We start from the raw sequence: 27,288 nt of genomic DNA, 5'->3' as shown, positions 1-27,288 counted from the left end.
TTTCCAGAGCTCCAGGTTGGGGTGTTGGGGGCAGGAGAGGGAAGAAGAGGAAGCCTCAGATCCCTCCCAGCCGGGAAGCCAGGAGGCTCTATTCCCCAGGCAGGACTCCCCCAGCCATTTCCCCTTTCCTTCCTGCTGTCAGCTGCAGCTGACAGGAATGAGGCTGCTGGGCTCCTCGGGGAGCCACCAGGCCTTTGGGGCCAATGCAGCTGCCTCTGCCCCCAGCCCCAGGCCAGCATCCTCCCCTGGCCCCCATTAGCCTGCCTCTCAGCTGCACATCTGCTAACTGGGGGCCTGAAGGGCCTTAGAGTAAAACCCCCCTCAGAACATCTGGAGTGTGGGGGGCTGGAGGGGAGCCCACCAGGAAGGGAGAGGAGATGGGAAAGTGGAGAGGGAAAGGGGAAAGAGAGAGAAGAGGAGGGAGAAGGAGGACTGTTGAGGGAGGGGCCAGACTGAGGGGATGAGGGGGAGATTGGAGGCAAACGAGTAGTCCCCGGATTCTTAGTTCTGCCTTTTGTCGAGGTGAAATGGGTTGGAGGGGGTGTGGTGAAGGGGGTGCCCAGGGTTCCTCCAAGTCATCAAATGACACCACTTACGTCATCTCACTCCTCTGATCAGAAACCGCCCACAGACCACTGACCAGCTGGGGCAAATCTTCCCTTAAGTTATACCTGTTTTCACCTTTGTGTCCCTATACCTGCTCTCTACTCCAGCGAAGCCACTTCCCTTTCTTCCCCCTACCTCCCCAAACTTGTCCTTCTACCTCCATGCATTGGCTTAAGCTGTTTCTCAGACTAGGAAGTCTTTCCTTTTCCTTTCTGCCAAGCCTTGACTATACTGCCTGCATCAATACAGCCCTCTCCTCCTCCAGGAAGCCCCCCTAGAATAATTCCATCTGACTCTGGGCCTGCTGGGGAACACTAAATACCAGGGCCAGGCATCCTCACTCTTTATAACTATTTCTTGTCTCTTAGCCTTGGCTTTCCCATCTGTAAAGTGGATGCAGCCCCTGGGCTCCTGTACGTGAAAGGTACCATGGGTGATTAGTGGCAGGATTGCTCTGTAATTCAGCCAGCACCAGCTGAGCCAAATGCCCTGCTGGACCAGAGTCTGCCAGCAACTACCTGCTGCCAGAGGCATGGAGAAGAACCTGACAAGAATTCAGGTTGTGGAAAGGAACAGGGCACTGACAATACATAGCCTTTAGGTACTGCCCAGAAATCTGGTTTCGGACTTGTGGGATTGGGACACTAAATGGTAGCCTTTTGGCAGGTGTGTAAAGTTTGGAAAGGGCTCCATGCCCAGCCCAAGGCAGATGGGTATGCTTCCTGTCTCCTTTCTCTCCCTGACAGGAGTCCTGAATCTGACTGTGTCCAGACTGCTTTGAGACTTGAAAGTCAGAGGGAAGAAGGAAAGTAAGCCTTAGGGAGCATTTGCTAGGTGCCAAGCATTGTGTCAGGCACATGCATGGGCACTCTCACCACGCTCCTTAATTGAGGGCTTCAACGCACCCAGCAGGAAGACATTCTGACACTCTCGAGTCATGGCTCAGTCTGGGGACTCCAGACTGTGGCAGCCCAAATAATCTGTCTACTTTTAGCTGGAAGGGTGATGTTTGATTTTAGGGTCTCTGAAAATAGTGCTGCTTTTCTGTGAAAACCAGCTCTGCCATTTTCTAGATAAAGTATCATAACCAAATTGTCTAAACATTCTGAGCCTCAGTTTTGTGATCTATAAACTAGGAATAACAAAGTGGTTGTTTTGAAGACTCATGAGATGACGTATAGGAAGACTTAGCACAATGCCAGGTACATCCTGAGTGCATGATAACTGATGGTCCTAATACTCTTTTTTTTTTTTTTAAGATGGAGTCTTGCTCTATTGCCTAGGCTGGAGGGCAGTGGCGTGATCTCAGCTCACTGCAATCTCCGCCTCCCGGGTTCAAGCTACTCTCCTGCCTCAGCCTCCCAAGTAGCTGGGATCACAGGTGCCCACCACCACGCCTGGCTAATTTTTTATATTTTTAGTAGAAGCGGGGGTTTCACCATGTTGGTCAGGCTGGTCTCGAACTCTTGACCTCGTGATCCGCCTGCCTCAGCCTCCCAAAGTGCTGGGACTACAGGCATGAGCCACCGCGCCTGGCCAAGATGGTCCTACTATTCTTTTTTTTTTTTTTTTTTTTTGAGACAAAGTCTCACTCTGTCGCCCAGGCTGGAGTGCAGTGGCCCAATCTCAGCTCACTGCAACCTCTGCCTCCTGGGTTCAAGTGATTCTCCTGCCTCAGCCTCCCGAGTAGCTGGGACTACAGGCATATGCCACCATGCCTGACTAATTTTTTGTATTTTTAGTAGAAACGGGGTTTCACCGTGTTAGCCAGGATGGTCTCCATCTCCTGGCCTAGTGATCCACCTGCCTCAGCCTCCCAGAGTGCTGGGATTACAGGCATGAGCCACTGCACCCAGCCTACTGTTCTTATTAGACTAATCTCCAGAACTGGCTCCTACCACATCATCATTTTCCACCAGGGTGGGAGCCTGAGGCAGGATGCTTTGTGCAGCTCAGGGAAACTCTGGCTGTGAGGAGCTGGAGTAGGATAGACTGGAGGGGTTCCTCACCTCTGGTCAGGCTTTGCTGCAAAACTAGATTATCCAGGAAGGGAAAGATACTTCCTCCACCCCTGACCTCAGGAATGGTCCATCTGGTGGTGAGTTGCCCCTGCCATGAGTGAATGTGGGTCATTCCTTCCATTATGTTTGCATTCTGCAGATCCGTGTTGTACACTTCCGCATGCCAGGTGCTGATGTGCCTGCCTTCAGTGAGTTTGTTACCGAATAAGGGCTGTGAGACATGTTCACAAATAGTACATGCTAGAATAAATATAGCTGGTGCATATGCAAAGTCCAGAATGCTGTGGGAAGGGGAGGAGCAAGTGTTTGCTGGGCGAGTGTGCCAGCACTGTGCCAGTTTTGAAGGTAGAATAGGAGTTGAACTGGTGGACGCTGAATGAGGTGGCTCATGCCTGTGATAGTATTTTGGGAGGCTGAGGCGGGAGGATCTCTTGAACTCAGGAGTTGAAGATCAGCTGGGGCTGTAACAATAGTGAGACTCTGTCTCTACAAAAAAAAAAAAAAAAAAAGGAAAGAGAAAAGAGTCGAAAAGACAGTTTTTGCTAGGAGGGAAAAGCCTGCGTGAAGTGTGAAGGCAGCGAATTGGGGGCGCGGGGATAGGGTGTGACATTGCTTTAGAGAATGGCAGCTTGGTTTGGTGCAGACACAGCTTCCTGTGCTTGTAGCACTGTCTGCCTGCCCACTTGAAGGAAGACCTGTGTGTAGGAGATAAATCTGCAGAGAGGGCCGTGGCTTTTGATGACCAGCTAAGGACTGCCTCACAGGCAAGGGAGGTTCACCACAGGGTTTTCGTGGAGACAGATGTGTGTCCCAGAAAAGCACTTGGACCTAGCTGTCCATAGTGGACCCCAGAGCTTCTGCCATGGGCCACGAGTGAGGCCAGTTAGGAGATCACTTCAGGAGGGGTCCTGGACCACAGCAGTGGCCTTGGGGTCAGGAGGAGCGGGCATGGCCTTGAGATTCCATTACCAGGACCTGGTGACTGATTGTATAGGAAATCCAGGCAAAGGTGGGACACAGAGCAGGTGAAATGAAGCAAGTAAATCCCTTTCCACCGCCTGCTCCTCGTCTCTCCCTCCCCAGCGCCCTTCCCCGCTCAGGCTGCAGAGTCCATGGAGCACTCCCTTGCCAGCCCCCCTTAGCTCAGCTCTCCAACAGCCTGGGAGTTAATTATACACTGACGTACTTTGTTTTTAAAAACATGTTTATTTTTGCTCTGACTCATTGTAGAAAATTTAGAAAATACAAAAAATAAAAAGAAGAAAATAAAAATCACCCACAATTCTACCACCCAGACACAATGCTTGTTAACATTTCTGTGTATTTCTCTATGAGCACACATACTCTTACAAACACACATGCTTCCTTTATGATACATTAAATCTTTACATATTATGTCAGCATCTGGTTTATTGTCTCTTTAAAATTGTGCGAGTACATCACTAGTGTAAGACTTTTAGCTTTAAATATTTAACAATTGAGATATAATTTACACAGCATAAAGTTCTCTCTTTTAAAATATGCAATTCAGTGATTATTAGCATATTTACCAAGTTGTGCAACTATCACCAATAAGTCTAGAACATTTTTTGTCATCCAAGAAAGAAAATCCTTACTCATTAGCAGTCACTCCCTATCTCATCTTCCCCCAGCCCCTGACAACCAGTAATCTGCTTTCTGTCTCTTTGGATTTGCCTGTTCTGGACATTTTATATAAATGGAATAATATAATATATAGCTTTTAATATCTGGCTTTTTTTACTTAGCATAATGTTTTCAAGGTTCATCCATGTGTATATTTATGCATGTAACAGCACTTTATTCCTTTTTTATTTTTTTTAATTTTTTTTTTTTTGAGATAGAGTCTCGCTCAGCCACCCAGGCTGGAGTGCAATGGTGCGATCTTGGCTCACTGCAACCACTGTCTCCTGGGTTCAAGCGATTCTCCCGTCTCAGTCTCCCAAGTAGCTGGGATTACAGGTGCATGCCACCATGCCTGGCTAATTTTTGTATTTTAGTGGAGACGGGGTTTCACCATGTTGGCCAGGCTGGTCTTGAACTCCTGACCTCAGGTGATCTGCCTGCCTCGGCCTCCCAAAGTACTAGGATTACAGGCATGAGCCACCGCGCCTGACCACCTTATTCCTTTTTATAGCTGAATTATATTCCTTGGTATAGATATACCACATTTTATTTTACCTCTTTATCAGTTGATGGATACTTGGGCTGTTTCCACGTTTTGGTTATTATGAATAATGCTGCTAAAAACATTTGTGTACAAGTTTTTATGTACACATATGTTGTCAGTTATCCTGGGTATCTAACTAGAAATGGAATTGCTGGGTCATATAGAAACTCTATGTAAAACTTTTTGAAACACTGTCAAACTCTTTTCCAAAGTGACTGCACCATTTTATATTTCTGCCAGTATTGTATGGGCATTTCAATTTCTCCACATCCTTGCCAACACTTGTTATGTCTTTTTGATTATAGCCATCCTAGTGGGTGTGAAGTGGTATCTCATTGTGGTTCTGATTTGCATTTCCCTGATGATTAATGATGTTAAGGATCTTTTTATGTACTTATTGGCCATTTGTATATCTTGTTTGGAGAAATGTCTATTTAGATCCCTTGCCTATTTCCTGACTGGGTTGTCTTTTCATTGTTGAGTTGTCACAATTCTTTATATATTAAAGATCTAAGTCCCTTATCAGATATATGGTTTGAAAATGTTTTTCTCCCATTCTGTCTTTTGTCTTTTTCACTTTCTTTATCATATCCTTTGAAGCACAAAAGTTTTTAATTTCAATGAGGTCCAATTAGTCTATTTTTTGGTTTGTTTGTTGTACTTTTGGTGTTATATCTAAGAAACCATTACGTAATCCAAGGTCAGAAAGATATATGCCTATGTTATCTTATAAGGATTTAACAGTTTTAGGTCTTTAAACCATTTTAATTTTTGTATATGGTTCATACATACACAATGTAGCTAGAGGTCCAGCTACATTCTTTTGCATGTAGATATCCACATGTTCCAGCACAACATTTTTGTCATCCCAAATGCTATTCTTTAAAAACGCTGTTTTCTCCTATTGAATTGTCTTAGCACTGTTCTTGATCATCAATTGCCCATAAATGTAAGAATTTATTTCTGGACTCTGAATTCTATTCAATTGATCTATATATCTATCCTTACCATATAGTGCTATATGGTCTGCATTACTGTAGCTTTGTAATAAGTTTTGAAATTGGGAAGGGTGAGTCTTCCTACTTTGTTATTTTCAAGGTTTGACTATTCTTGCTCCCTTGCATTTCCATATAAATTTTAGAATCAGCTTGTCAACTTCTGAAAAAAGACCACTAGGACTGTGATAGTGGTAGCATTGAATCTGTAGATCAATTTGTTGAGTATTGCCATCTTAACAATATTGTCTTCCAATCCATGAATATGGGATATTTTCCGATTTATTTAGGTGTTTTTAAATTTCTTTCAACAATGTTTTGTCGTTTTGAGAGTATAGGTTTTGCACTGTTTTTGTTAAATTTATTCCTAAGTATTTTGTTCTTATTGATGCTATTTTAAATGGAATTGTTTTCTTAATTTCTTTTTTTGGAATACTCATTGCAAGTGTACAGAAATCCAATTGATTTATATATATTGATCTTATATCTTGCAGCTTTGCTGTACTCATTTACTAGATATAATAATTTCTTTGTGGATTTTTATTAAGTTTCTAATGTTTAATAGGAGCAGTCCCTGTTCATTTTTCTCTTATATTTTACTCATCTATTTATTATATGACATGAACTTTAGTTTTATTTTATGAAGGTGCCGTCACTTCCTGCCAAAAATGTCCCACTGGGATCTTAATTGGAATTACATTGTCTATAAGTTGATTTGTAGAGGCTTTACATAATTAAAAAATATAGTCTTCTCCTACAAGATTTATTATTTCTCTTAATTCAAAACATCTTTTATATATCTCAGTAATATTTTTATAGTTTTTGTTTTTTTTCATTAATGACTCATTTCTTGTTAGAATTACTCCATGATATTTATTGGGTTGTGTTTGTTTATGAGCTTTCTTTGGTGGCTATTGCTAATGTAAAGGGGGTATTTTCATCATTGTCTCTTTTATTTATTGTTGGAATTTAGGAAAATATTGAGGTGTATACATTCATCTTGTATTTGATCACTTTATTAAATTCTCTTATTAATCTTAAGGCTTTATCATTGATTCTCTTGGAATTTATAGATATCTAATATTATTTGTAAGTAATAATTATACCTCTTATTTCTGTTTCCTGTCTTATGCGTTAGAGCTTTCAGAACAATGACTATTAGCAATTATGACAATGAACATATTTATCTTGTTCTGGATTTTAAGAGGAAGATCTCTAGTATTTTCTCATTAAGTATGATACTGGATATCCTTTGAGATAATAGACTTTACCATGTTGAGAAAGTATTTCTCTGTGTCAATATTTTACATTTTTTTTAATTAGAAGTTTTAAATGTTGCTGAGTGGTTTTTTTAGTATATATTATGGTTATATATACTAAACCCATTATACTATAATAGAATTTATTATTTTAACATCACAGTATTCTTTGGATAATCCCATCTTGATGGTGGTAGACTATTCTTACTGTGTTTTATTGCCAGTATTGTAATTACAATATGTACATCCTAATAAAATATTCATAAATGAGAATGGGCTATAGCTTGTTTTCTGTGCTCTCTTTGATCGCTTTTGTTATTGGTTTAAACTGAGTTCCAAGAATGAATTGAGTATCATTCCAGTTTTTTCTATCCCTGGAACAATTTATAGAGCATGAAAATTATTTTTTACTTGAAAGTTTGGAAAAATTTACTGACAAATTTCCTGGCCCCAGAACCTGTGTTTGAAGAGCAAATTCTTTGATAACATTTCTAATTTCTTCTTTAGTGTTTGATCTCTTTGATTTTCTACTTCTTAGATAGTTTTGGGCATTATCTTTTCCTGAAAACTATCCATTTCATCAAAATCTTTTCCATCTGTGCTAATATATTAAATTATTTTAAGAAAATGAGTTGTATCCTGGAAAGATGTAAATGATGCTTTGTCTCACGTCTATCATGTTTTATACTTTTTAAAGGCTTAATTGATGTTTCCATTGTTCTCCTTCTTGCCTTCTCCTCCTCCTTCCTCCCATCTCTCTTTCCCCCTTTCCCTGCCTCTCTCTTTTAGGTACTCTATCCCTCAAATTTTAGCTACCCTGGCTTCCCTGAACTCTGCACGCTATCTCCTCAACTTAGAGTGAACACAAGTTCTGCCTGAGTTCCCTCTCTTTGTCCTGCAGCCTGGACACCCTCTCCAGGCAAAAGCCTGGCCAATCATAAGGCTCACAGAATGTGCTTCCCAGCTCTCAGCAATCACGGTCCTGCGCTGCCTGTTGTCCAATGCCTCAAACCTGTTGCTTTTCACTTGTTTGAGGCAAAAACAACTGCTACTCCAATCCTGCCTGGAAGTAAAAGCCAAGAAGAATTCCCCATTATCTCATTTTATTTTATTATTATTATGGTTTTCTGAGACGGAGTCTCACTCTGTCGTCCCGGCTGGAGTGTAATGTCTTGATTTCGGCCTCAGCCTCCTGGGTTCAAGTGATTCTCCTGCCTCAGCCCCCCGAGTAGCTGGAATTACAGGCATGTGTCACCACGCCCAGCTAATTTTTGTATTTTTAGTAGAGATGGGGTTTTGTCATGTTGGCCAGACTGATTTCGAACTCCTAACCTCAGGTGATCCGCCCATCTCAGCCTACCAAAGTGTTAGGATTACAGGTGTGAGCCACCGCTCCTGGACTATTTTATTTTTTCAGACAGAGTCTCACTCTATCGCCCAGGCTGTAGTGCAGTGGCACAATCTTGGCTCCCTGCAGCCTCTGCCTCCCGGGCTCAGGCGATTTTCCTCACTCAGCCTCCCAAGTAGCTAGGACTACAGGCATGCGTCTCCATGCCCAGCTAATTTTTGTATTTTTAGTAGAGAAAGGGTTTCACCATGTTGGCTGGGCTGGTCTCGAACTCCTGACATCCGCCTGTCTTGGCTTCCCAAAGTGTTGGGAATGAGCCACCATGCTCTGCCAAATTCCCCATTCTTGAGTTCTTCATTTAAAAATTATCTCTCTTGATTGCCTGTAGTATATTTTCAAGTAATTTTTCCCCCAAGAACAACAGATGGCAACTGTATTTCTGATCTTTTATATAGTTGAGAATATTTTTTTGTGGCCAACTAGCTAATATATTTTTTTGTGGCCAATATAAAATTATTGGATCACAATCTATTTTTCTCAGAATCCTGTAGATAAAGCTCCATTTCCCCCTGACATGCAGTGTGCCAGGAAATTCTGAGGTCAGCCTTATCATTTTATTCTTTCAAGGAGAGCATCTTTTTTCTTTATGAATGCTTACAAGATTTTTTTTCTTTATCCTTACAACTGAAATGTTTGCCAGAATGTGTTGAGGTATTCTTTCCACTTAGTTTGCTTGGGATACAATAAACATCTTAAATCTACACTATTCTTTCAGCTCTAATGTTTTCTTTTTATTATTATTATTATACTTTAAGTTTTAGGGTACATGTGCACAATGTGCAGCTTAGTTACATATGTATACATGTGCCATGCTGGTGTGCTACACCCATTGACTTGTCATTTAGCATTAGGTATATCTCCTAATGCTATCCCTCCCCCCTCCCCCCACCCCACAACAGTCACCAGAGTGTGATGTTCCCCTTCCTGTGTCCATGTGTTCTCATTGTTCAATTCCCATCTATGAGTAAGAACATGTGGTGTTTGGTTTTTTGTCCTTGTGATAGTTTACTGAGAATGATGATTTCCAATTTCATCCATGTCCCTACAAAGGACATGAACTCATCATTTTTTATGGCTGCATAGTATTCCATGGCGTGTATGTGCCACATTTTCTTAATCCAGTCTATCATTGTTGGACATTTGGGTTGGTTCCAAGTCTGTGCTATTGTGAATAGTGCCGCAATAAACATACGTGTGCATGTGTCTTTATAACAGCATGATTTATAGTCCTTTGGGTATATACCCAGTAACGGGATGGCTGGGTCAAATGGTATTTCTAGTTCTAGATCCCTGAGGAATCACCACACTGACTTTCACAATGGTTGAACTAGTTTACAGTCCCACCAACAGTGTAAAAGTATTCCTCTTTCTCCACATCCTCTCCAGCACCTGTTGTTTCCTGACTTTAATGATTGCCATTCTAACTGGTGTGAGATGGTATCTCATTGTGGTTTTGATTTGCATTTCTCTGATGGCCAGTGATGATGAGCATTTTTTCATGTGTCTTTTGGCTGCATAAATGTCTTCTTTTGAGAAGTGTCTGTTCATATCCTTTGCCTACTTTTTGATGGGGTTGTTTGTTTTTTTCTTGTAAATTTGTTTGAGTTCATTGTAAATTCTGGATATTAGCCCTTTGTCAGATGAGTAGGTTGCGAAAATTTTCTCCCATTCTGTAGGTTGCCTGTTCACTCTGATGGTAGTTTCTTTTGCTGTGCAGAAGCTCTTTAGTTTAATTAGATCCCATTTGTCAATTTTGGCTTTTGTTGCCATTGCTTTTGGTGTTTTAGACATGAAGTCCTTGCCCATGCCTATGTCCTTAATGGTAATGCCTAGGTTTTCTTCTAGGGTTTTTATGGTTTTAGGTCTAACATTTAAGTCTTTAATCCATCTTGAATTAATTTTTGTATAAAGTGTAAGGAAGGGATCCAGTTTCAGCTTTCTACATATGGCTAGCCAGTTTTCCCAGCATCATTTATTAAATAGGGAATCCTTTCCCCATTGCTTGTTTTTCTCAGGTTTGTCAAAGATCAGATAGTTGTAGATATGTGGCGTTATTTCTGAGGGCTCTGTTCTGTTCCATTGATCTATATCTCTGTTTTGGTACCAGTACCATGCTGTTTTGGTTACTGTAGCCTTGTAGTATAGTTTGAAGTCAGGTAGCGTGATGCCTCCAGCTTTGTTCTTTTGGCTTAGGATTGACTTGGCAATGCGGGCTCTATTTTTGGTTCCATATGTAATGTTTTCTTTCAGTTACAGCTATCATGTGCTTCTGCTCCATTCACTCTGGGTTTAATCCTCTGGAATACCTATGATTCTCAAATTCAAATTCAGTTCTCGTTTCTATCTATCTCATATTTATTTCCATAATCTTCGCCCCTTTGTCCTTTTATTCTGACTTCAAGGAGAGTGTCTCATGTTTGTTCTCCCCATTGCTAATTCAGTTTTTTGCTGGGCCAGGTCTACTCATTATCACCTACAATGCAAATTTGAATTTTGCTTTTTTAATTTACTTCCCCTGCAGTCTTCCCATATCTCACCTAGTTCCATTTACACTTCAATTTGTCTTTGAAACTTGCCTTTTATTTTATTTTATTTTATTTTATGCTGTTGTTCTTCTGTCTTAGCTTTTTTTCTTTTCGTGGATTTTTGTTCCTGTTTCAGAGAGGTCATGATTTCTTGTACCTTACTGAGGGTGTCAAATAACTTCTACTACACCCTCAATAAATTATTTTCAGAGTTATGATCATCTTTTTTTCTTTTCTGAGACAGGGTCTCACTCTGTTGCCCAGGCTGGAGTGCAGTTGTACGATCTTGGCGCACTGCAACCTCCGCCTCCCGGGTTCAAGCAATTCTCCTGCCTCAGCCTCCTGAGTAGCTGGGACTACAGGTGCATACCCCAATGCCCAGCTAAATTTTGTATTTTTAGTAGAGACGGGGGTTTCACCATGTTGGCCAGGCTGGTCTCGAACTCCTGACCTCAGGTGATCCTCCTGCCTCAGCCTCCCAAAATGCTGGGATTACAGACATGAACCACCGCGCCCGGCCAGCATACATCTTTTTGTTTGTTTGTTTTTTCTCTATATATCTTCATAGGTGTTTTAGTGAGAAGGTAGCTAAGTTTTCCTCCATTTTAACTGGAAACAACTTGAGTGTGTTTGATTTGTTCCTTCATTTCCTCCCTAGGCTAGAGGAGAGGGATTATGGCTTCAGCACGGGGGTGTGGGTGTGGTGGGTACTTGTGGACCAATCAGTAAGGACTTGGAAGATGCTGAGTATAAGAGGGAACAGCACCATGTGAGGTTAGGTCAGGAGGCTCTAGAAAAGGAGTTTTAAGCAGAGCTTTGAAGAGAGGATGGAGAAACATCTTTCAAAGAGGGGCATCAACCTATACAAAGATCCAAAGATGAATAAACTATGTACTGTGGGACAAAGAGGTAAGGCAAGAGGCACATTTGCATATGAAATAGAGAACTGGGGGAGATCTCCTGAGAAATTATGCTGGTAAGACAGTCATTTCAGGGAAGGGATCTTGAAGCCCAAGCCAAAGAGTTTGGGGTTGACTAGAAGCCATAGATAATTCTGAGCAAGAGAAAAACAAGATTCCAACAGTGGGGATGATTGTGTAGTCTGTGTGAGTGGATGGACGGATGGATGAATGGAGAAATTGATGGATGGAGGGATGTGGGGCCAGGAAATAGGGAGGCTGGGGAGGGGAGGGTTGAAACTACACAGGTATAACCTCTCCAGTTCTCATACTGGTCACAGAGAGCCTGGGAGCTCTTGGGAATGAGGGAGAAAATAGATTGTGGGAAGGACTGGAACCCTGTGGGAAGCCAGGGTTGATATGGACTTTTCCCATTTCTTCTCTCCCTTCTCCTATGGTACTTTTAGAAGTGTTAATATGTGCCTGAGTTTTCCCTGGTGCCTATTACTACAAAGTCTGCTAGGACAGCTTTTAAGTATCTTTAAAACTCTGGGATATCACTTCTATTCCCTAAGCCTCTGACATCACTGCCCCCTTTCTGGAGAAGCAAGTCGGGAAGATCTCCGTCGGCCTCTTCCTCTACCAACCACAGCCACCCTTTGCCAGGGCAGGCAGCCAGGCCTCAAGCAACCACAGGACCCAGCTCCCAAGCACATCTCAGACAGCCCACGAAGGTCTCCAGAAACCAGCCTGATGTCTGCAATTCAATGGCTGGAGGCTGGGGGATGGATGAGATGACTTTTTGTAGTTCCCACCCCAGGATTCCGGGATTATCACCCACAAAGCTGGCCTTCTGCCCAGATCTGTAGGTCTGTGTCTTTGGGGGAAGCTCCTAAAGGCTACACACAGAGGCACTTCCCTGTCTCCCTCCTGGAGGGTGGGTAATTATTTTTATATATTGCTGCTGAATAAAATACAAGGAATAGCTTGGAGGAATGCTCAGGTATCATCCTTTGATGTATACAAAGGAAGCACTTTCTCTGCCCGCCCCCCACCCCCACCCCAGGGGTTCTTGCACACCCATCAATGCTCCTGACAGGTGGAAGGAAAGGAGAGTTGAGGCATTAGCATAGCCAGGAGAACCAGTTGGAATTGCCTTTGTTTTAATATCCCACCTTTGATCTATTGAGAGGCTGACAGTGAGGGGAAGGATCTTATTAGATGGCATAAATCAGAGCTGATGAAATCACTTTCCTCCAACAAGCTTTTCCCCTGGGTGAGGAGAGAGAGAAAAGTGCTGCTCTAGCTCCCACCTCCCCTCTCTCCTCAATTATAAGTGGGTATGGAAAGGTTAATTCAAGGCTCCATGCACCATCACCCCCACCCCACCTCTGCAGGGAAGTGGAGTTCTCACTCCAGCTTCTGGTGGCTCAGTTGACCTCCTCTGCTCCCCATGCTCTCTGTCACCATGGGACTGTCCCACCAGGAGTACTCAGGCTCCGACTCCCCAGAGTTGTCACTTTTGGGCTCTTCAGGGCTTGTGTGCTCTGTGAGGGCCTGGTGATGGGTTCCAGATGGGGAGAGGCACTGCTGGGATGCAAGGGATGAGCCCCAAGTGTTGGATGCTGCCAAGGAATGGTTCTCAGAGACCAGGGTCTTCATAGTTCCTCAACCAGTGACCTGGGAAGTGTCTCTGGGGGCCCCCCATTGCACTGTATGTGGGGGTGGGCAGGAATCGGTGAACACTGATTCCTTCTTCTTCTCCCAAGAGGACAAGGGCAGGAGAGAGGTGAACACTGAACTCAAAGAACACTGGACTCAAAACCAATGCCTTCTCTGGCTTTGCCATCTCTTTACTCTGTGACCTTGGACAAATCACTCGGTCCCTCAGAGTCCCCTTTCCTCCCTGGTTAAGTGGGGTCCCTGTTAGCTGTCACTTCCACTGCTGTGATCTCCCCATCAAGCAATCATCTGAACAATGCTGAAAGTGCCCATAACTGGATCCATAAAAAACACAGACTGAATATCCATGGTGGGCAAGTTTCAGGGAAAGAGGGGACATAGCCTGCGTCTTCAGGGGTCTTCCCATGTAATGGGGGAGAAAAGTGACCAAAGTGGGCACTTGGGTAAAGTTGTTCAAAGCTCTGAAGTTGGCCTTTTACTATCTCCCACCTCTATCGACCATCTTTCCCAGCTCCTCATCTCTCTGGTCCAAAGCTCCCTGTGTTCCAAGTCTGTGTCTCATTTTTAGAAGCTTCTCTCAAAAAGCTGTTCTCCACTAAAAGGCTACCTAATAATACTTTCCAGATTAAAAAAAAAAAAAAAACAATAACAGGCAGCTTCTACACTCTAAAAAAAGAATATTATCCAAATGGTAGAATTTGGTCATCTTGAGATGCCTGGAGGTGGGGGAGTGGGGGTTGGCTACTCTGTGCCTCTGCACAACACCATGTGCTTGTAAGTTGCCCTGCCTGGGGACACAGGGACATAGCACAGAAGAATTTGTCCAAAGAATGTATAGGCTCTCGGACGGACAGAGCCACAGGGACTCTTGAAGCGAACCCCTCCTTGAGCAGGTGAAGACACTGATCCTGGAGAGAGGAAAAGGACTCGTCTGAAGTCATAGCGCCCTGTGTATCAGCAGGAACAAGACCTTTGCCAGCCTTCACATCCCCACCCCCACCCCACCAGAGTGGTCTTTCTCAACCCAGACTTCCCAATGCCTACAATTTAAAGTTCAGATCCATAAAGCCCCCAAGGACCCGCACGTTCTTTTCCCTACTACCTTTTGCATCTGACCCAAGCCCTCACTCCCTGCGTCACCCAGGACCCTCTGCTCAGCACAGATGAGTTGTTCTCCTCTCCCATGTTGTTCTTTGGTCAGTACCTCTGCACACACCCTTCTTTGCCAGAAATACTCATTACCCTCATCCACTTGGTGAAAATTCAGTTATTCCTCAAGACTCACATGAATGTCCCCTCTTTACTCCTTCTAGGAAGTTTGTCCTACCTCCGTGGCTGAAGGTTCCACACCCTTTAATTCGTTCCCTCAACTCTTGGTGCACACCATTTTCAGACACAGCCTCTCTTTTCCTCTCTCTCTAACGCACGCGCGCGCACACACACACACACACACAATCACAATTGGTTATTTGTTAATCTTCGTTGCTAGACTATGAGTTCCTTGAGGGCAGGAACCAAATTCATTCATCTCTGTATCCTTCATGTCTTGTGTGGAACGCCTGGCTAATTTCTTAGAACTGTGCCATCCAGTATGGCATGTGTCAGTTAAAACAAAATACAATTTAAAATGCGGTTCCTCAGTCATGCTGGCCACACTTCAAGAGCTCAATAGCCACAGGGCGGATAATGAATATGTCTCTGCAGAAAGCTCTATTGAACAGTGTTGTCTTAGAGGATACCAGAGGCATACAACACCCAAGATGGAGGGATGATGGATCTGGGGAGTCCTTAGCTTCCCAGATTATATGTAGGTCAATGCCTGGCACCTGCTTGAAGGGGAGCTTCCTGTAACTGGGTCTGGAGTCCAGTCATATGGATTCTGGGCTTGGTGACTACTTCTAGTGCAGACATGCTGTTTAGTCCCTTTGGCTACAGCCCCAGTTTTCAGCCCCCTAAGGGCCTCGGCTAGGAGTGTACTCTTTAACTGAGAAGGTTTCTTTTCATTAAATGGGACAGGCCTTTCAGGACAAGCTCTGATGTTCAAATCTTGATAAGGAGAAGCCTTATCAATAAGCCTGAATTGAGTGGTAGCTTTGGAGTCAGACCAATGGCTTCATTCCTCTGAGCCTCCTTTTCTGCATGCAAGATGGGAAGCATAAGGTTCCTACTCCACAGGGCTAGCATGAAGATTAAATATGATAATATATGTAAATGCTGAGCACACCTGGCAATTAGCTCCTTCTCAATATAAAAGCTAAGGTTTTTATATTTTTTTATCAAACAGCAAAGTATATAGTCTAAGAGCTTCTCTGGAAAGAGACTATGTGTTATTCAAGTTTGAACCCTAGAACTAAGCACAAGGCTGGCATAATAGTAGGCACTCAATGAATGTTTATTATATTTAATCCAATCCTATTGAATTGAAGACAAAGGGAATGATACCATCTGTAATGAGAGGCATTTCAGGCAGTCTGATAGGTAGTGAGGGAGGGATGTGGGGGCAGTAGGGCTTTATGGAAGCCCTCATGAGACCATAAAGGGCCTTCACAGAATGCAGGCTGTGTTCTCCAGGAGAGAGGCTGGGAGGGGTGTCAGTCCGCGGGAAGGCAGAGGCTCATGAGCATCCGTGCCTGAGTTGGTGGAGTCTGTGGGTACAGATTCTGTGTGTTCCCCAGTCGAGCAAGCCCTCCTGCCAAGCAGGGCCAGGACATGCCATAGGCAGGGGACCCCACAACCCCATTGGAGCCCCGTGGCCCTCCGTGCAGAAGCTGGCACCTGGCACTGGCGGCTGGTGCTGGTGTGGGAGGCTGGGCCCTGCCGCCTATGGAAGGCCCAAGGGCATCTCCTCACTGCTCGGCAGGTGCCAGCCTGCTCCCTGCTGGAATCCTTGCCTTCCCAGGCAGGCTCTCGGTCAGGGCCGTTGGTCCCTCCAGGCAATCAACGGCTCCCACGTGGAATATTTTCCCCACAGAATAACTATTTCCATAGTGGCTGCTTTTTTTTTTTTTAACTTTTAATATCCTCCCCCTTCCACCCTCCATTCTGTACTCCAACCAGAGACTGAGATGTCCCCCTCCCCACCCACATCTTTTCTCTATTCTCTCCCTTCCTGTGTTCAACTGAAAGTCAGCTATGTAGCCAAGTAGGGGTGGGGGGTTCAGAGATGAAAACCAGCCCTGGGGTCGGCCAGGAGCAAACAATCAGTAATCCTGTGTCAAATGAACTGTCTTTGTCCTCAAGGTATCTCACCTCCTAGCCTCTTTCTTCCTCTCAAACGCAGAGTTAGGAAATGAGAACAGGAGAAGGCCTAGCCCACAGCTTTTGAGGATTTTTTAGTTTGGGAGCAGAGCCGACCTCATGGGCCTGCGACCTGTGTGGTTGCCAGGGCCCTGATAGCAGAAGGGGCCTGCACCTGGTTTAGTGTTCTATTGCCATCTTGAAGTTTTTTGTTTGTTTGTTTTGGAAATAGGGTCTCACTTTGTTGCCCAGGCTGGAGTGAAGTGGTGTGAACACAGCTCACTGCAGCCTCGACTTCTGGGATCAAAAGATCCTCCTGCCGCAGCCTCCTGAGTAGCTGGGACTACTGGAGCGTGCCACCATGCCTGGCTAACTTTTAAATTTTTTTCTAGAGAGGGTGTCTTGCTATTTTGTCCAGGCTGGTCTCAAACTCCTGAGCTCAAGCAATCCTCCCGCCTGAGCCTCCCAAAGTGCTGGGATTATAGACATGAGCCACTGTGCCCAGCTGAGATTCTTAGTAATTTTAGAACACAGGCTTTTCATCCTCATTATGTAGCCACTCCTATTCAGGAGGGTCTTAGTGATGGGCAGCTTCAAGGAGAGAGGGAGGCAACCAGGCTGGTGTGGGAGTTTGGGCAGAGAAGCCCACTAAATTCAGCAACCTGAGTTTGTAAGTCACTGGAAGAAAGCTGGCTAGGGGCTCCCCTTCTCTGAGCTTTCAGCATCTGAAACAGAACCTTTGCCCTCCTTTCCTACTCTGCAAAACCCTGATAGGCTGGGGAGGGAAAGGGATACTTCAGGTACTAGGACTGGCTGGAGATACTTTCTTAGGATGAGACCATGTCATGGAAGAGACTCTGGAGGCATCATCTTCCTCTTCTTGGATGAGAAGTGGAATTCCTCTCTGGATGTGCCCCAGCCCTGTGGAGCCTACTTCATTCAGGCCCACCTTTCCTCATGAATTCTGGGTTTCAGTCTCTCTCTGCTCCTAAAGCCCTCTGTCCTACCATTGCCATGTCTTCTCATGTAATGTGGCTCAGAGCTAGGGAGGGGACCCAAGTCGTGGCTGACCTGAATGGAACAGAAGAGGAGGACACCTGCCCTCTTTCCCTTGCTTTCCTTGTCTCCCTTAGGGCACACTGACCTTTGAATTTAAAGTCAGCCTGCACTCAGGGAGCGGGTACTATGGCAAAGCCCTGAGCATGGAGCTTTGCACGAGTGATTGCTTTTAAATGAATATTTGATGACATCCATGGGTCAGCTAGAGGCCCACTCAGACCCCTGAATCTGTCCCCTTTATCTTGTATTTGACTAAGATCTGGTAGGATATAAGATGGATTAGAGAAATAAATCCCAGAAAGGGTCCACTAGATTGATTTAGTCCTCTGTGGGCTGTAAGGGCCCCTGGTTTCCAAATAGAGATATGCTTCTTGCATATCCATATCTTACACAAAGAACTGTGAGTCTCTCTGTCATTCCTTCGCTTTTGGGGAACCAGACTGGTAGAGTGAAAAGAAGCTCTGAGTTGTTTTGTTTTGTTTTTGTTTTTGCTTTTGTTTTTTTTTGAGACAGAGTTTTGCTCTCGTTGCCCAGGCTGGAGTGCAATGGCGCGATCTCGGCTCACTGCAACCTCCGCAACCAGGGTTCAAGTGATTCTCCTACCGTAGCCTCCCAAGTAGCTGGGATTATAGGCGTGTGCCACCACGCCCGTCTAATTTTGTATTTTTAGTAGAGATGGGGTTTCCCCATGTTGGTCAGGATGGTCTTGAACTCCCGAACTCAGGTGATCTGCCCACCTCAGCCTCCAAAAGTGCTGGGATTACAGGTGTGAGCCACCACACCCTGCGAAGCTCTGAGTTTGAGTCCCAGCCCTACCACTGCCTTTGGGCATTTCTCTTTATATCTCTGGGCTTCAGGCTCCTCATATGAGACGAGTGAGGCTGGAAGGCTCCTTCAGGCTCTGACACAGTGTGATTCTTAGTGTACGCTATTGTCCTGGGTCGCTGTCAGTGGGTCACTTCTTGCTGTCTAACCTAAAGCTCTTCTGCTACGCTTGCTCCCTGTTAGGTCCTCATCTCATTTCAGTCAATTCAGACCAGGACCCTATGTCCCCATCTCCCTGGGATGTCCTATGACCTGGCAACTTTCACACCACATGCCCCTTGGGACTTGGAGGGAAGGGTCCCCTTCCTTCCCTCCCTGCTTCAGCCTCAGCCCTTAGCTGGGGGAGTATGAGAAGCAGTTTGGCCCTCGACAGGTTAAGCTGTTTCCCCAGAGCCTAAGCAAGCCCGAACTGGCCTGTGAGGTCCCTGCTAATCTGCCCCATTACTGCAGGTAAGAATTATAATCAGAAATCACTTGAGGGGCCAGGTCCACGTGGGAGAACGAGAGGCGCTGCTGGGGGTTGTTGATTCTGTTCCAGAGCTTAATTGGTATAATTGCTCTCTTCAGCCTGCCAAGCCAGAGTCCATCAGGATTGGCTCTCCCACCCTCTACGGGGAGCTGCTTAAAAAGGTCTTTTAGTCCCAAGTGGAGGATTCTGCTGGCGGCTCAGAGACTCCTTCAGCAATCCAATACCCCTTTCCTGGCTGCCAGATGGCAGGGGAGCCTAGGACCCCCCTACCCTAGAGGACTAGAGATCCCAGGGGAGCCTGAACCCTGACTTGAAAGGGTGGGGGAATTCTCCAGAGAGCACCTTATCCTACCGGGAGCTGGGTGGGGAGATAGTAAGAGGGGTTGCTCTATAGCCAGGTGTCGACCCTTAGGTGTTCCCAAGAGTCAGAGGTTCCTGGGGGCAGGGAGCAGGTGTCCAACAAGAAAATACAGGGGAGGCTGGGCGCGGTGGCTCACACCTGTAATCCCAGCACTTTGGGAGGCTGAGGCGGGTGGATCACCTGAGGTCAGGAGTTCGAGACCAGCCTGGCCAACATGGTGAAACCCTGTCTCTACGAAAATACAAAAAATTGGCCGGGCTTGGTGGCAGGTGCCTGCAATCCCAGCTACTCCAGAGGTTGAGGGAGAAGAATCGCTTGAACCCGGGAGGCAGAGGTTTCAGTGAGCTGGGATTGCACCATGGCACTCCAGCCTGGGCAATAAGAGTGAAACTCTGTCTCAAAAAAAAAAAAAAAAAAAAAAAAACGGGGAGAGAGGAGAAAGTTTAATAGAAGCCAATACTGCGCCTGTCTCCTGCTGCCTCCTCCACTCCCCTCTGTGCTTCGTGGAGTCTCCCTCTAAGGGGGTGTTTGTCCTCACTGTCTCTGGGGTGGGCAAGTCATCAAACCATACAGCTGAGGAAAGCAACACAAAAGGTTAAAGGAGGGTATCTGTGGCTACATCTGTGTGATGGCAAAGCCCACACCTTCCACATCACAGGAGCCCCCTGGGTCAGAGCTGCCAGATAAAATACAAATGTTGCATGGGACTTATTCAAACTTATACTTGCTTATCTGAAATTCAGATTTAACTGGGCATTGTCCCAAATATTACACAGGACATATTTATGCTAAAATTATTATTTATCTGAAATTCAAATTTAAATGGGTAGCATGTTGTTTTATTTGCTATATCTGGCAGTGCTACCCTGGGTCCATGCCCCACCCCCAAGCCCACCTGGCCTGAGTGTAAACGCCCCGTCTCTCTGCTCATCCCAAACACAAACACAGTCCTGGCCGATTTCTTCCATGTGCTCATTCCACCTTCTTCATTTGCCAGTTTTCTTCCTTTTCTCCTTTGGTGTGTCCCAGTTCCCAAGTACCAGGAGCAGGGCAGCAAACACCTCCCCTCTCCAGCCCTCAGCTGCTCTACCATGCCACTTAGGATATCATGAGCCAGGACAGAAGATAGTTTCTCTCTGACAGAGCGGAAAGAGGCCTGGAGGCTCAGCCCATCCAGCCCTTCCCTAAGAGGCTGAGAAAGTAAGGCCCTGTTTTAAGCCAGTGCCATGCTTGGCCCAGCCTGGCAAAAGGGCCCTTCCCAAGCTCTCCTGCCTATGGGTTACACAAAATGCAGGAGATGGACTAACCAGGACTGTAGGTTACATGTGTGAGCGTGCACATGCATGTGGCCAGCAAACGTGTGTACTCACACATACGCACATGCATAGCAAAGGCCACTTCCAAGTGCCCCCTGAGCTCACAGAATAAGTTTTCCCCTTGCCCTGCCCTGACCCACTTCCTGCCTGCCTCCTAGCACCTCCTTATGGTACATGGCCATCTTCTCAGCTCAGCCACAATCTCTGCCCTGGTGTCCCACCTGGGCAGGACACCTAGGTGAACAGGTGAGCAGGTTCTTAACCTCCCATCATGCACCTCAGTGCCAACACAACACAATGGTGAGGCACATGAATTTTGACGTTAGACAACTTGGGTTCAGATTTAAGCCCTGCAGCTTACTAGTTGTGGGGCCTTGGGGGGCTTAATCTCTCTGTAAAATGGGGCTAATCAGAGCTACCTCAATGGCATTTTTGAGAAGATACAGGACACGGTACCTGGTATTGTATACCTGGCATATGACAAGGACTCAATAAATGGAGACAGTGATTATTATTGGTGTCATGGTTGTCACTGTAGGGATGTTCTCTGCCCTGAGCTTCAGAGAAGGAGGTACTGCCCCTCTTAGGGAGTCAGGCTTCCTGGGTCTGTTAATTTACCCATTAGGAAGGCAGTAGCAGAGAGCAAGGCCCAGATCTGCGAGATGTGTCAGGCCCCTCCCTGGCCCCACATCCAGTGGGTTGCTGGGCCTTATCAATGTGACCTGTTTTTTTTTTGTTTGTTTGTTTGTTTTGAGATGGAGTTTCGCTCTTGTCGCCCAGGCTGGAGTGCAATGGTGTGATCTCGGCTCACCACACCCTCCGCCTCCCAGGTTCAAGCAATTCTCCTGCCTCAGCCTCCCGAGTAGCTGGGATTACAGGCGTGTGCAACCATGCCCGGCTAATTTTGTATTTTTAGTAGAGACAGGGTTTCTCTATGTTGGTCAGGCTGGTCTCGAACTCCGACATCAGGTGATCCGCCCACCTCAGCCTCCCAAAATGCTGGGATTACAGGTGTGAGCTACCGTGCCCGGTCATCAATTTGACCTCTTAAGGATATCCAAAATCTCTGTTCCCTTCCCCCATCCACACTGGACCTGCATTCTCTTCCCTCAAGGCCCTCATTCATGACACCCCTTTCCATCTCTCCTTGTTGAAATCCTATCCTACCTTAAGAAGGCCATCTCAAATGTGACTTCTTCCGTGTGGTCCTAAGCAGGACTCAGGGCTTAGGTATCTGTCTGTGGTCTCTGGAAAATCTGGGACTAAGATGCTGCTCCCATGGAAAGGGCCTTCCCAGGGTTAGGAGGAGAGTCTGGACATCTGCTGGGTGGGCATCTGCAGACGGGGGAAAGCAGGAGGTGAGAGCCCTCACCACAATAGAATGGGGTGTCAAAGCAGGACAGCCAGGATCCTCGACCATCCCTGGTAAGGGGGGCTGTCCAGGTCTCCTCTAGCTTACTGGTGTGCTTGGTCAGGCCATCAGTTTGAGGCTTGGAAGCAGAGGATTCAGAGGGCATGTATTCACTCATGTATTTATTGCCCATTTATTTAAAAACATTGAGTGCCATCTGCAAACTAGGCATTGCGCTGGGTGCTGCGAGTTCACAGCTGAATGTAGTGTCTGCTCTGGTCATATATGCAGGAGGTTGAGGTAGAGCCCTCATCTCTTGGAGTAATTTATGATCAAATCTAAGAACGAGGGCTCCCAGGACCAGCTGAGCACTAACCACAGCAGGAAATGGCTTTCTACATCCTCATTCAGTCTTCCTCTCTTCTCGAGCAATCCAAGGTCGTTAGATTGGAGCATCAGATCTGGAAAACCTAGCTCAGTGCTTTAAAAGCATTAAAGTGCTGATGAATCAATGAATCACCTGGGAGTCAGGTTAAAATCCAGGTTCTGATTTAGTAAGTCTGGGGTGGGGCCTAAGATTCTGCATTTCTAACAAGCTTCCAGGTGATGCTGGGGCTGATGGTCCATGGGAGTCCACATTAACACGAAGCTCCCCAGGGTGGTTCAGCCACAGACCATCAAGGGTGTGACGGCCACCACTGGAGAACCATGTCCAAGGTGACAGGCCTTGCCAGCAGAGGGCACTCACTGAAGGGCTTTTGGTCCCATCATGTCAAGTTTGATGTGGGTGGGAGGTCTTTCCTAACTACAGCTTTTGAAGAGTGTCCTGGTGAATGTGCTTTCACACCCAAGACTGCAGTGTTGGCCTATCCACGCATGGCCCCTTGCTGGTGAGCTAGGGAGTGTTTCCCAGTGGTGCTTGAGGTCTTCACAGAGAGAGCACTGAAGAGATGCTCAGGGAAAAGACAGAAGCACTGCTGGACCTTCTACAAGGGGGCTTGTGCTGTTGGGATGAAAGAATATCACCCCATCCCACCCTACTGATCATATCACTTCTCCTTTGGGTTCAGGATTATGGAGCTGTAGGGCCTTTGTGGATAAGGCTGGGGTTTCCATGGCTTAAATGCCATATGGCTATGTTGGAGGACCATGGCTCAGGGCTAAGTCTCGCTTCAAGATAGGAAAGTCCAGCAATAGATCCATGGTACAGGTCAGTTTGTCTGGTCCCTGTGAGACCATCTGCTTAGGGCAATAGGGGTTCAGCCCAAGTCCCAACCTGGGGCTCAGAGACAGTAGCATGTTGATAAAGGCTGTCGTGGCCTGGGCACATGTGTAAAAAGCTAAGGTTGAAAAATCTCCTTGTTTTGCTGGGCTGCTAAGATCTTCTAGGGCTCCCATAAGTAATCCTCATATCATCCTAGAATCTCTGGTTATGCCCAAGCAGGATCACCCACCATCTGTTCACCTGTTCTGAGAGGCAGCTAATCAAGAACTTCAACTGTGGCATGCAGGGGCCTCCCAGAGGTCATCAACTGAGCAAGAAGCCCCAGGACTTTAGCAGGAGCCCCTTGCCCCCTGGGCCCTTGAAGGGACAAGGAACAGGTGGTGCTAGGGATGGGTGACAGGGAAGGGCTTACCCTTTTGGGGAGGCATTTTTCTTTGGTTCGGTTCAGAGGGAGGACATTTCCCTCTGCCAATGCTGAGAACATCTCCATTATATGGTCTTGGACTATCATAGAACAGTTAGCAAGGTCGAGGTCACACTCAGAGAGCAAGGGTAATATGGCATAGATTTGGAAGCCCGGGAGTATGGATGTGAAGGGAAATACTGGCTATCCACAAACAGGCTATGGGTTCAGCCTTGGGTCTGAGAGGAAGAGGTGGGGTCATTCATAGAAACATATGGTGTAGAGGATCAAGAAGGATCAAGAACTATGGGTTGGTGGGAGGTGGAGGTTGCAGTGAGCCAAGATTGTGCCACTGCACTCCAGCCTGGGCAACAGAGCGAGACTCTGTCTCCCAACAACAAAAAAAGAACTATGGGTTGGAATGGAGCCAAATATGGGAACTCGAAGAGGCGGGATACAGGATACATGGTGGCCAAGTCACAACTTTAGTCCCAGGGAACCTCAAAGGCCCTGTTGAGGGCCTGGCTGGCCCAGTCTAGCCCCAAAGCTTGGTCTGCATCTTGCCCTGGATTGACCCCTCTCCATCCTCTCTTCCACCAGGCGCCTAGATGCCAACCTCATCTCCCTGGTCCCGGAGAGGAGCTTTGAGGGGCTGTCCTCCCTCCGCCACCTCTGGCTGGACGACAATGCACTCACGGAGATCCCTGTCAGGGCCCTCAACAACCTCCCTGCCCTGCAGGCCATGACCCTGGCCCTCAACCGCATCAGCCACATCCCCGACTACGCGTTCCAGAATCTCACCAGCCTTGTGGTGCTGTGAGTGCTGCTCTGTTCCCCATTCCCAGTGGGGTCCTGCTGGGGGCTGGGGGCTGCATGTTTACTTGAGTTGGATTGGAGCCTGGCTAGCTTTGCTCTTCTTTGCATGTTGCTAAACCTTCTGGCCTCCCTTTGGAAAAGCATGAGGATGACCATTCCCTGTTGATCCCATAGGGTTATCATGAGGTCGAATGACATGAGAGCTTGAAAAGTGCTCTGAGAGTCACTAAAGGGCCAGGGTACTATAATCAGAAAATAGGAATTAAGCCATTATTTTCTTGCCATGCACATATAATAACTATACCTTGATAATTGGAATATAAATCAAGAATTTCTTAAGTAATTTCTACCATATTTGACAATTAGATGATGCAGTCATATGCTTTGGCACAGGGATGGGATAAATTCATCTCATTTCCCAGGCCTTAAGAAGCAGAGAAAAGTCATCACTTATAATTAGACAGCAAAGCCCCATCACTGTAATTACCTGGGAGATAGCATCCCTGGCAGGAATTGGGGACTGGGGTTAACTCTGCCTCCCCAGTGGGAACTTTAGAGGGCAAATTAGCTCCCAGCTAATTGCTATGAATGATTGGTAAGTTCATAGGGTAATTACTAAAAGGGCTTGGAGGTCATGTATAATTGCTTTGGGTTACACACTAATTGCTGCAGGAACATGGCTTAGGAACATGCATGTTAGTGACTCTACTGGATGGTAACATTGCCCCCACACCCCCCGCTTTTGAAGATCTGGCGTGATTTTCTAAACCAGGGAATGGATGATACCTAGTTCCATTTGAGAGATGAAAAGGCAGGCACCAATTTGTTTGTCTAATTCTCTGTCCTGGGAAGCTGGAGAACCAAGGTCAATATCCTTGTGGACTATATTCTTCTGTCAGGGTGCCATACCCTCCCTTCTTCTGGGAGTCACGGGGCGGGGTGGGGGGGTATTTAGAGAGGGTAAACAGAACAAGGTGATTGGTTCTAACTTTGGTGACATCCCCGTGACATTGTGAGAGGGTGGGGTCAGGCCTCTGTGAGGGATAAGATTACTGGAGAAATAAGAACTTCATGGTTGGCCCCAGGTGGATAAGAAGGAGCAGGCATTTATTGAGCCCCCATGTGGTGTACTGAAAACTCAAAAAACTGTGAGATATAGCCACTGCCCTTGAGGGGCTTTCAGTCCAATTGAAAGAGCAGAATAAATATGGGAAAAAAATAACAAATGATATAGTGAAACTTATGCTAACACAGCCAGATGATAAATTCAGACTCATAGCAGCATAGATATGGTGGGAAGGCTGAGGTGGAGGGGAAGGAGGCTTCCTGGGGGAGGTGGGGTGGGACCTGGGCCTGGAAAGATGATGAAATGAAGAGAATGGGGACATTCCAAGCAGATAGCAATAAAGACATGGAGGGGAGAGTAAGCGTGTTTGGCTGCCAGTGACCAGGCCAGTGTGGCTGGAGCAGAGGGTCCCCATGCAGAGCTCAGGAGAAGAAGCTGGAAAGGTGCATGTCAGGACTTTCAACGTCAGAACAGAGAGCTTGGCTTCTCTCTGCCCGTGTGGGAGGGAAGCTTGAAGGTTTTCAGGCAAGGGTTAAAAGGGAGTATTTTAGGAAGATTAATTTGAAGGCTGGATTGGAACCGAGGCAGACTGGAGACAGGAAGGTCAGTTCAGAGGTTCTTGGTATCAAAGTCCAGTAGTTTAAGGAGGTGGCAGAAGGGATGGAAGGGAAGGCATGACTGTGAGGGCTGTTTTGAAGGAAGAATTGACCTGATTGAGAGATTTTCAGAGGGTAGAAGACCAAGAAGAAGGGGAGTCATGGGTGACTCCAAGGTTTGGGTGGGAGCCAAGGAATTGGCCTATAAGTCAGGCCTGTTATAGATCTAGGAGAGATTGAGGGGAAGGCCCACTGAGGACAAGGAGGGACAAGGGACTAAGGAAAGAAAACCTACTGGTGCGGGAGCAAAGCTGATAGAGAAAAACTGGTCCCTTTGCATGGGGAGAGGTTAGAAACATTACCCCTTCATCCTTCACCTGCCTCCAACTCATGGGATGGAGGAGAGAGGCTTCTAGCAGGAGGTGACCTGTGAAGTGGACAGGAGGCTGGGGAATGCTGTCCAGGGACTACAGGATGAGCTGTAGGAAGGCCCAAGAGGAAGGTAAGGAAGACTGGATATGATGGGAAGCAAAAAAGATATTTGGTTAAAATCAAGTGTTGTACAGGGGCCTGGCTGGAGGTGTGAGCAGGCAAGCAGGGTGGAGGAGAAGGGGCTTCTCTTCAACCCCAACCCTGAGCTTTCATCATCGGGCTGCTCTGCCACATGTGGAATCTCCCTCACCACTGCTCTGGCACCAACAGGACCCTTAGGTAGCACGTAGTTGGACAGCAGTGGTGTCATGTGTGTAATCTTGTCTCTTTATCTGGACTATATACCTCAACACCTCTCCCAGACTGGACCATTTGGGGTGCCCAAGACACCAGGGTTGAATGAGTGGTTTAGGGGAGGGAATTGGAGGCCTGGAGCTGGATGTTTAGCTGAGATGGTCTGGACCTGAGATACTGGGGGAGGCAGAAGGGGGTGGAAAATGGAGACAGGAGTTCAACAGCAGGTAAGAAGAATGATAGAGTTTGATGAC

At 46.3% G+C, this 27,288-nt stretch overlaps 1 protein-coding gene across 10 annotated transcripts in view; it reads left to right on the top strand.

The window, feature by feature from the left end:
* The window catches only part of LGR6 (leucine rich repeat containing G protein-coupled receptor 6), a 127,932-nt gene that overhangs the window by 60,042 nt on the left and 40,602 nt on the right, over positions 1 to 27,288 (top strand). For 7 of the 10 annotated variants that reach the window (XM_055109656.2, XM_055109655.2, XM_034943614.3 and 4 more), the window contains one exon: positions 24,431 to 24,646. The exons of the other annotated variants lie outside the window; for them this stretch is intronic. In XM_055109656.2, coding sequence (XP_054965631.1) covers positions 24,431 to 24,646 — 216 coding nt within the window. The remainder of the gene's footprint in view (positions 1 to 24,430; positions 24,647 to 27,288) is intronic. 10 annotated transcript variants of the gene reach the window in all.

The sequence above is a fragment of the Pan paniscus genome, chromosome 1, assembly GCF_029289425.2.
Source record: "Pan paniscus chromosome 1, NHGRI_mPanPan1-v2.0_pri, whole genome shotgun sequence".
In the NCBI taxonomy this organism is placed as follows: domain Eukaryota; kingdom Metazoa; phylum Chordata; class Mammalia; order Primates; family Hominidae; genus Pan; species Pan paniscus.
This window is presented reverse-complemented; position numbering and strand designations above follow the sequence as displayed.